Here is an 8927-nt window from a genome sequence, read left to right on the forward strand (position 1 = left end):
ATGAACACTGGCCGTTGTTTCATTTGCTGTGCTGGGAGAGGAAATCAAGCATGCTTCCTGAACTACATCGCTGCCCTTTCTAAACACTTGGTTCTGATGTGGGGTCTAGCCTTGTTGCCCAGCCTGCCCTCAAACTCACTCACCCTTCCTCAGCTTCTGGGTCAGCTAGGCTTACAGGTGTGTCTCACTATGCCAGCTAACCCTTGCTTTAATTATGTTCTGTAAACTTCAAGAAAAGTATATTTTACAAAATTTTATGATATGCTAAGTGAGTTTCCATTGGAGCACTAATTTCTCTGTTTTAGGATATGTCAGCCTATGTGAAGAAAATCCAGTTTAAATTACATGAAAGCTATGGCAATCCTTTAAGAGGTATGTTACAGTTTTTGGTTCATCATATACATAATTATAAAAGGAAAGGAACTACATCAGTAATTTACAGTTGTTTCTTTTTCTTCCCTCTCCAGTCGTTACTAAGCCGCCCTATGAAATTACTGAAACAGGATGGGGTGAATTTGAAATAATCATCAAAATATTTTTCATTGACCCTAATGAAAGACCTGTGAGTAACATTAACCTTTGCACATAGAGAGTAGAACATTTAGTGAATGAGCACGTGTTATACTTACCAAAGAGCTGCTGTGTCCTTGATCTCCGTGTACACTTAAGTCCTAGTGATCTCGCCCTAAGTTAAAATTTCCCTTATTATTTAGGATCTTTGAGTTAGAAAGAAACTAAAATTTCTGAAGGTGGTGGGGGTGGCGCTAAGGTTCTGGCAAAGCTGAATGTAAACAAACCTTACAGCCCCAGCGGCTCCGGCTGGTTAGTCTCAGCGCCTTCAGATCCTTCCAGCCTGAGTGAGCCACAGAATAAGACCCTGTAACAGGAAACAGAAAGATAGGAGAATTAAAAATGGGCATGGTGAGGAAGCCCCAGTGACCCCAGCACTCAGGAGGTGCAGACAGGAGTTCAAGATTATCTGCTGCTGCTCGTCTCAAGGAGACAAAGACGGAAAATGTACAAGGAGGTGGTGGTACAGGCCTTTAATTCCAGCGCTCAGAAGGCAGAGGCAGGTGGGTCTCTGTGAGTTCAAGGCCAACCTGGTCTACAGAGTGAGTTCCGGGACAGCTAGGACTATCACACAGAGAAACCCTGTCTCAAAAACACAAAAAGCAGAGTACCTACCTGCCCGAAACCAAGTGATTCAGGAGTCAGAGTCAACCAGGCCCAATGGGATATGGGCCCTTCTGGATGTATAGGGCACCTTCCCTATCGATGTAGACCCCATGAGGCCATGTTCGTTGTCATGACGTCACCTTCAGTGCCACCTCTGTCTTGGTATCCAGTGAAAAAGGAAGGTCAGCAGGACTGCCCACCCCATGACCTTCTGTATTTTTCTTTTTCCAAAAAATTTTTACATTTATATATTTGTACATGTGGTGTGCACACACAGTTCCATCCTGTGCTCTCGGGATGCAAACGTGTGTGGTGTGCACACACAGTTCCATCCTGTGCTCTCTCGGGTTGCACACTTGTATGGTGTGCACACACGGTTCCATCCTGTGCTCTCTCGGGATGCAGACGTGTGGTGTGCACACACGGTTCCATCCTGTGCTCTCGGGATGCACACGTGTGTGGTGTGCACATAGAGTCTTGTGCTCTTGGGTTGTAGACACTCGGACAATTGTTGTCTGTCCCAGGAATTATTAAATACATCTTGAACGTGACCACATAATTCACCTTCCCACTTAAGATAGTCTGCTGCTGTTTTCGCCAGACCCTGGGGATTTGCCTTCTCCCCTCGCACACTCACCACCACCCCCAAGCTAGGAGTAAACCCAGAGGCTCGTACTCCTGAGCTATAGTCTGAACCTGGGAAATGCCTTTTGACAGGAGAGTATTTCCACTGGCTAAGCCCTATCCAGAGAAGGCGGGCATCTGTAAGTTGATTTCATCTGTTTAAATTTAGTGGCAGATGTGTTCATTTTCCTCTACAGAATATACTTACTGTTTTGTGGTTGTTTGGAAGAATCCCGTTTCCTTACAGTGATTTTAGCTAACCTTGCAGGAAGTTCTGTGGCCTCTGGATGGGTTTGGACCGTGAGTTGTGCAGCTTTGCCGCTCCTGATTGGTGAAGTAATGGGTCATGTGCTACCGCACACAGCTTCTCCTGAGGCCTCACAGAGCAACACCTGTGTTTAAGTTACCTGCCGGCTGTTTGTGTGCCCCTGGGAGAGTATCTGGCTCCCACTGGAGATTTTAGTATTAATTATTTTTTAGAAAACTATCTCCTTCCCCTCCCCACAGTCTCATTATGCAGCCCAGACTGCTGACATAGAACTCAGAAACACTCCTGCCTCAGCCTCCCGTGTGCTGGGATTACGGGTATTGTCCACCACACCAAGCTGCAGATCCTTGTTTCCAAGGAAATTTGTAGACTTTAATATTCACAGAAAACTATTTAAATTCCCATAGCTATATGTGTGCTGTTTGGATATAGTTACTTTCTAGAGATGCTTGCATAAACCCTCACCCCTCTGAGATGTGGACAGACGGTTACCTGGTAGAAAACCAAGGACAGAAAGTTTGGGGGATTTGCCACTAAGTCACAACTGCAGCAAGATCTGGAATTTGATATATTTACTAATCCCATCCCATAATTAGCTAAAGACATGACAAGGTCAGCCAGGCCTAGTGGCGCATGCTTGTAATTCCAGCACTTGAGTAGTGGAGGCAGGAGGATCAGCAGTTCAAGGCCTGCCTCCTGCTAGTGAGTTTGAGGCCAGCCTGGGGGGGTCTCAGAACTCAGGGAGAGGAGAGAGGGAGGATGGGCGGGCGGGAGGACTGTTTCAGATGTTGATGGGCGCCCTGAGAAGATGACCCCTGCTCTGCTCCACAGGTGACCCTGTATCACTTACTGAAGCTCTTCCAGTCTGACACCAATGCGATGCTGGGCAAGAAGACGGTGGTTTCTGAATTCTACGACGAAATGGTAGACTTCGTAATGAGGGACTTTCTAAACCCTTCGGGTATGGTGTGGGGGCCAGAGTACAGCTTTGGAGTTGTTCTCTTCTTCCGCTGTGTGGGACGGAAGTCAGCTCTGCTCAGCTCTGAGGCTTGGCAGCAAACACCTTCACCTGCTGAGCGTTCTGGCCCGCTCCTGCAGTGAGCTTTAAAAGCACTTCAGTTGGAGACCTTTGGAGTTATTGGTCTTTTTTTCTCATTTTATCCCTAAGATATTTCAAGACCCAACAGCAATGATGCAACAACTACTGACCACGTCGCGCCAGCTGACGTTAGGAGCCTATAAACACGAGACTGAGTGTAAGTGCTTCAGTGTCTTCTGTAATGGCCAGATAATTGTTCATTAGTGGCTTTTTTAAGGTAAGTTCCTTATCAGTTAATAAAACAAGCTGGGTATTACCGTAGATGGCAGCAATGAGCTAAATAAAGGAGCAGTCACCAGTATTTCCTGTGCCTCTTTAGGTGATAGATGCTTTAACTGTAGTTGTTCTCTTCATCATCAAACCTGTGTGGAATGTCCGAGTTTTAACTGTCATGTGGTAGAAGGAATGAAGGGAGACTCAGAAATAGCTGGGGTTAGGCAGCAGGGAGTGAGGGTATGTTTGAACTCAAGTCTTGCGATATCAAAGTTAGCTTTTCTCACTCTACCTTGCTGCCTGTTAGTGATTCACATGTGTGAGAACAGCTGCACTTGGCCAGCAGCAGTTACCTAAGGCTTCCACAAGGTGGCGATGTTGGCTGCAGGCAGGAGTTTTTCTTTGTCAAGAGCATACCATACTAGCCAACTGGCATGTTTAAGCAGATGTATATCATCAGTTTGTAGTTAAGACATTTATTTGTTAATTTTTGATGTATCCAGAGAATTTTTTTTTTTTTTGGTTTTTCGAGACAGGGTTTCTCTGTGGCTTTGGAGCCTGTCCTGGAACTAACTCTGTAGACCAGGCTGGTCTCGAACTCACAGAGATCCGCCTGCCTCTGCCTCCCAAGTGCTGGGATTAAAGGCGTGCACCACCACGCTCGGCTCCAGAGAAATTTTTGCTTTTGCATTGCTGGGGTTTGGATCCAGCACGTCACCTAAGCATACACTACCACAGACAACAATCCAGCCTCTAGACATTTTTAAAAAATAACATTCTTTTGTCAACATAAATAGTTGTAGTAATAGTTAGTAAAGCATTTTATATATCACACCGTATTCTAGGTATTTTCTACACATTGGTTTATGTAAGATCTTCTGGACGGGGTTGGGGAGGTGGCTTGGTTGGGGAGGTACTCGTGCACAAAGACCTGAGTTTGGATCGCCAGCACCTATGTAGATGCTGGGTATGGTGGCGTGTGCCTACAGTCCGGGAGCTGGTGGCTCAGAAGAGGACTTCACTGGGGCTTGTAGGCCAGCTGTTCTTGACCACTCAGTGAGCTCCAGGCTCGGTGAGAGACCCTTTCTCAGAACAGTTAGAGAGCCATGAAGGAGAACCCCAGAAGTTGCTTTCTGGCCTGCACACACACGTGTGCACACTGCACACACACACACGTGCGCACACTGCACACACACGTGCACACTGTACACACACGTGCACACGCTGCACACATGTACACACTGCACACACTGCACACACGTGCACACACTGCACACACACGTGCACACTGCATGTACACTGCACACACTGCACACAGTCTTCTCTACAGATATTGTTTATGCCATAGATAAGGATGTGAGTATAGAGCTGTGTCATGGTTCGTAGAGCCAGATTTCAAACTTAGACAGTTTTGCTCTTTTTTGGAAAAGCTAGAGGCTCATTTTGGTGATAGGATTTTGCTATGCAAATTGCATCTATGAATTAGTTAAGAATATTTTGGGTTGGTTCACTGGCATTTCTTGGGTTTGTATGCCCCTTAGTCTGAAGTACTATCTATCTAGAGATAAACAAAGAAATAGTGTCTCAAAGCCTTAACTATGAGTTGCTGTAATTTTCTGTAGTTTTTCTAGAAAACAGCTTGGAGCCTCTGTCGGAAGTTTAGACTCCCTACCCTCCCAACCCACTGTGCCCAATGTTCTGTGTCCTAAAGTGTCCCCTCTCATCCTGGAAACAGCAGCCCTGAAATGCTTCTGTTCCTCTGTGCTACATCTCAGCACTGGAGGGACCAGTTCTCAGCTCACGTATTTTCTTCAGTCGCAGAACTTGAAGTGAAAACCAGAGAAAAATTAGAAGCTGCTAAGAAGAAAACAAGCTTTGAAATTGCGGAGCTTAAGGAAAGATTAAAAGCAAGTCGTGAAACTATAAATTGTCTAAAAAATGAAATCAGAAAACTTGAAGAAGATGATCAGACAAAAGACATATGAGTGACTGGAAGTAAGTTCAGCCAGAAGCAGGCGGGCGCCGCAGGAGGACGGACATGGTGCAGGTGCTGTGGTGTTCGTGGGGAGCCGCGTGGGCGTTAGCCAGCCGTGATTTCAGCAGTGAAGTCCGAGGACTCTGACTGCTCCAGTCTTCCCTGGACGGTCCGTCTGTTCTGAGAGTCGATGCTGTGTGGCATTCCATGATGAAGCACAACTTTTAAAGTTTTTATTTTGCTGTTGTTTTTTAATTAGGACTATAGTCTATTTTCCTTTATGCAGGCATCCAAATTTTGTTACAAAGTCTAACGTGTACATATTTTATACTTGTGTGTATTAGTACTAAGGAGAACTAGTGTATGTATTTAATTCCTCTGGGTCCCACCTGCCCCATTCTACCTCTTTTGTGGACAATGTATCTGGTAAGGATTCAATAAATGTACTTTCCTGCAGCTATGTCTGCCTCCTGTGACTTCTCCAGGACTTTTCCACCATGTAATTTTAAATAAATATTTGGGTTTTTTTTCTTTCTTGAGAATCTCATCCAGTGTGTCTGATCGTATTCACCCTCACCTCCTCCCTTAGCTCCCCAGATCCACCCGACCTCCCTGCTTCCCCGATCCACCCGACCTCCCTGCTTCCCCAACTTCATGTCCCCTTTTTCTTTTTGAATTTAACTTATCAACTCCAGATTGCTCTCTGTGTGCTTCTGGGAGTGAAATCTTGACACATCCTTAAGGAAAACTGACTCCCTCTCCCCCAAAGCCCTCATCTGTCTAGAGCTCCTCGGTTAGGGGCGGGACCTCCTGGGGACGTTTCCTCCTAACACCTAGATCATGATATAGCAGTTCAGAAATGACCTGGAAGTGACACATATTAGAGACCGAAGAGCCAGGCCCTTTCCGGAAGATGAGGTAAGGTCTGTGTCTCTCAGTGTGTCGTGGTGAGCAAGAGTGAACCGCCGTGATCCTAACGTAAAAATGGATGGTTGAAGTCTGAGCTGTTTTGTTTTGAGACAGGGTCTCACTGTGTAGCGCTGGATGACTTTGAGCTCACAGAGATGGGCCTGCCTCTGTCATCCAAATTCTGGGATGAAAGGCTTGTACCGGCTCGGGGATGGTTGGGAGTGCAAGTGCGTGATAGCACAGGAGAACTTTCTGGGGTCCTTGTTGAGGCAGGGTCCCCTGTTTCTGCCGCTGCACTCCGGGTTAGCAGACCTGTGAGCCTCCACAGGACTCCTTTTCTGCCTCCCACCCTAGCGCAGGAGCACTGGGATGGAGATGTGCCCCACCACATCCAGCTCTGACTATGACTCGGAGGGCTCAACGTGGGTCATCAGGATCGCACAGCTGGTGGTCTTAAGTCCAGATGTAGGTCTTGCTGGACTTTCTGATCTGGTTTTTCCTTTTTCCTTTGGTTGTTTGTTTGTCTTGTTTTAAGTTTTAGTTACTTTTAATTAATCTTTTTTTTGGGGGGAGGGGGAGTCAGACTGGTCTCAACTCACAAAGATCCGCCTGCCTCTGCCTCCCAAGTACTGGGATTAAAGGCGTGCGCCACCATCGCCCGGCTTAATTAATCTTTTTTAAATCCTTAAAAACGTAAGAGATATGCAGTGACATCCTAGATGGTAGTAATCTCATATAACACACCGCTTGCAAATTCCCGCCTGATGGGCCCTCCACCCACGGAATTTTGCTCACTCCCTGTCTACCTTCCCTAGGCTGTCTGTTCTCTATCTTCAACAAAGCTTCATTGCTCCTTAGTAATCCCTTAGTGGATCATTATGGTTTGAAATTTTTTTTTAATTTTATTAAATTTATTGATTGACTGATTTATTATGTATACTGTGTTCTGCCTGCACATCAGAAGAGGGCACCAGATCTCATTACAGATGGCTGTGAGCCAGTGGTTAAAAGTACTTGTTACTCTTGTAAAGGACTTGGGTTTAGTTCCCAGCACCCACACGGTGGTTCAAAACCAATTGTAACTCCAGTTCCAGGGAATCCAACACCCTTGTCGGGCCTCCACAGGCACCAGGCATGCACGTGATACACATCCATAAATCCAAAACTCTTGTACACATCAATCTTCTTTGGAAGAAGGAAGAGACTCCCTGCAGAGGTGGCGCGTGTGCAGAGTCCAAGCAGGCTGTGGCAGCTAGCGGCTTGGCAGGACGAGCTTCTGGAGAGTTCCACTCCTTGACAAAATATTGGTTAAAAGGAGTGCAGCTAAGACTAACCAAAGGGGGCATACGGTTCCAGAAAAATCGCAAGGAAAAGCATTGCAAACGACAGCAGTTGCCATGGGATGGGGCCCTAAGGAAAGGCTGGCGCGAGCCAACCAGTCAGTGAGAAAGTTGGAGACAAAGTTCTCCCAGACCACAGAGGCACCAGAGTAGTTCTGGACAACACGTGACATTCTTGGAAAGTATGTGCACTAAAGTCACTGTTGAAATGGTGGCTTTTAAAGCTGCCCGAACCACCAACATTCTGAACTATTTCATCGCGTAAATAACTTCCAAGTCTCCCTTTTCTAATGAGCCGATGACACCCATTGTCTCAGAAGCTTAGTTTTGCTGCACTGTAATACACATTCTCGAGGGAAAAAATGTTAAACAAACAAACCAAACCCTTCTCTGGCAAAGCAGCTGGGCTCAGGGAAACTGTGCTATCCCTCTTTAAGCCGTGCCTGAAATTGGCACTAATGGTTTTCCAAATTCCAGCGCTGCCTCACGTGCACACTGCTATTACCAGATGCTAGGGAAGCCCATGCTTCAAGCCAAGCCTCCTAGCTGGCCCCACGCTTCTTCCTGCTTTGGACCTCAAGATCCAGGGATTGTTCCGAAATCTAAGACTTTAGGATGTGGCACAAATGTGTTTGTTTCATTGAGGCTTTTAAGTAGCCACGCTACTTAAAAACGATTATTTTTTATTCTTAGGAGTATGTCCCTGTTTGTGCATGTGTACACCACTTGTATGTTAGGTGCCTTTGGAGGCCAGTTTGGGGTGTAACTGTAGCTGTATCTGCAACTCCCCTGGGAATGGAGTTACAGATGGTTGTGAGATTCCATGTGGATGCTAGAAATGGAACCTGGGTCCTCTGAAATAGTAAACTCCGCTTCTAACCACTAAGCCACCTCTCCAAAGTCTCAGAATTTCCTTCCTGCCTTTTGCTTTGTTTTGTTTTCCAAAACAGGGAAGATGGTTTCTCTGACTGTCCTGGAACTCACCCTGTAGACCAGGCTGGCCTTGAACTCAGAGATCTGCCTGCCTCTGACTCCTGAATGTGCCACCACTGCCCACCTATGCCCCATCTTTTGAGATGAGGATACAGGAACTTTTTCTGAAGAGACCCAGGCAGTAAATATCTGTTTTTGTCTGTTGGGGACCTCTGCTATTGTGTGAAAGCAGTCCCACACAGCAAATGCATGCAACTATCCAATAAAAACAGCTTTATTGACACTGAATTTGAATAACAATTTTTCATGTCAAAATATTTTCCTTCATTTGTTTTAACATTGAAAACTATATGTAATAATGATATATATTACACAGGAGTGTGTGTGTGT

At 45.9% G+C, this 8927-nt stretch overlaps 1 protein-coding gene across 1 annotated transcript in view; it reads left to right on the forward strand.

Annotated features, from left to right (window-relative positions):
• The window catches only part of Yeats4 (YEATS domain containing 4), a 10116-nt gene extending 4216 nt beyond the window's left edge, over positions 1–5900 (forward strand). The window contains exons 3-7 of the mRNA XM_005358028.3: positions 306–372; positions 468–562; positions 2900–2992; positions 3237–3324; positions 5196–5900. Of these exons, the coding sequence (XP_005358085.1) occupies positions 306–372; positions 468–562; positions 2900–2992; positions 3237–3324; positions 5196–5365 (513 nt within the window). The 3' untranslated portion in view covers positions 5366–5900. The remainder of the gene's footprint in view (positions 1–305; positions 373–467; positions 563–2899; positions 2993–3236; positions 3325–5195) is intronic.
• The last annotated feature ends 3027 nt before the right edge of the window (positions 5901–8927 follow it).

Source organism: Microtus ochrogaster, chromosome 24 (genome assembly GCF_000317375.1).
Source record: "Microtus ochrogaster isolate Prairie Vole_2 chromosome 24, MicOch1.0, whole genome shotgun sequence".
Classification (NCBI taxonomy): domain Eukaryota; kingdom Metazoa; phylum Chordata; class Mammalia; order Rodentia; family Cricetidae; genus Microtus; species Microtus ochrogaster.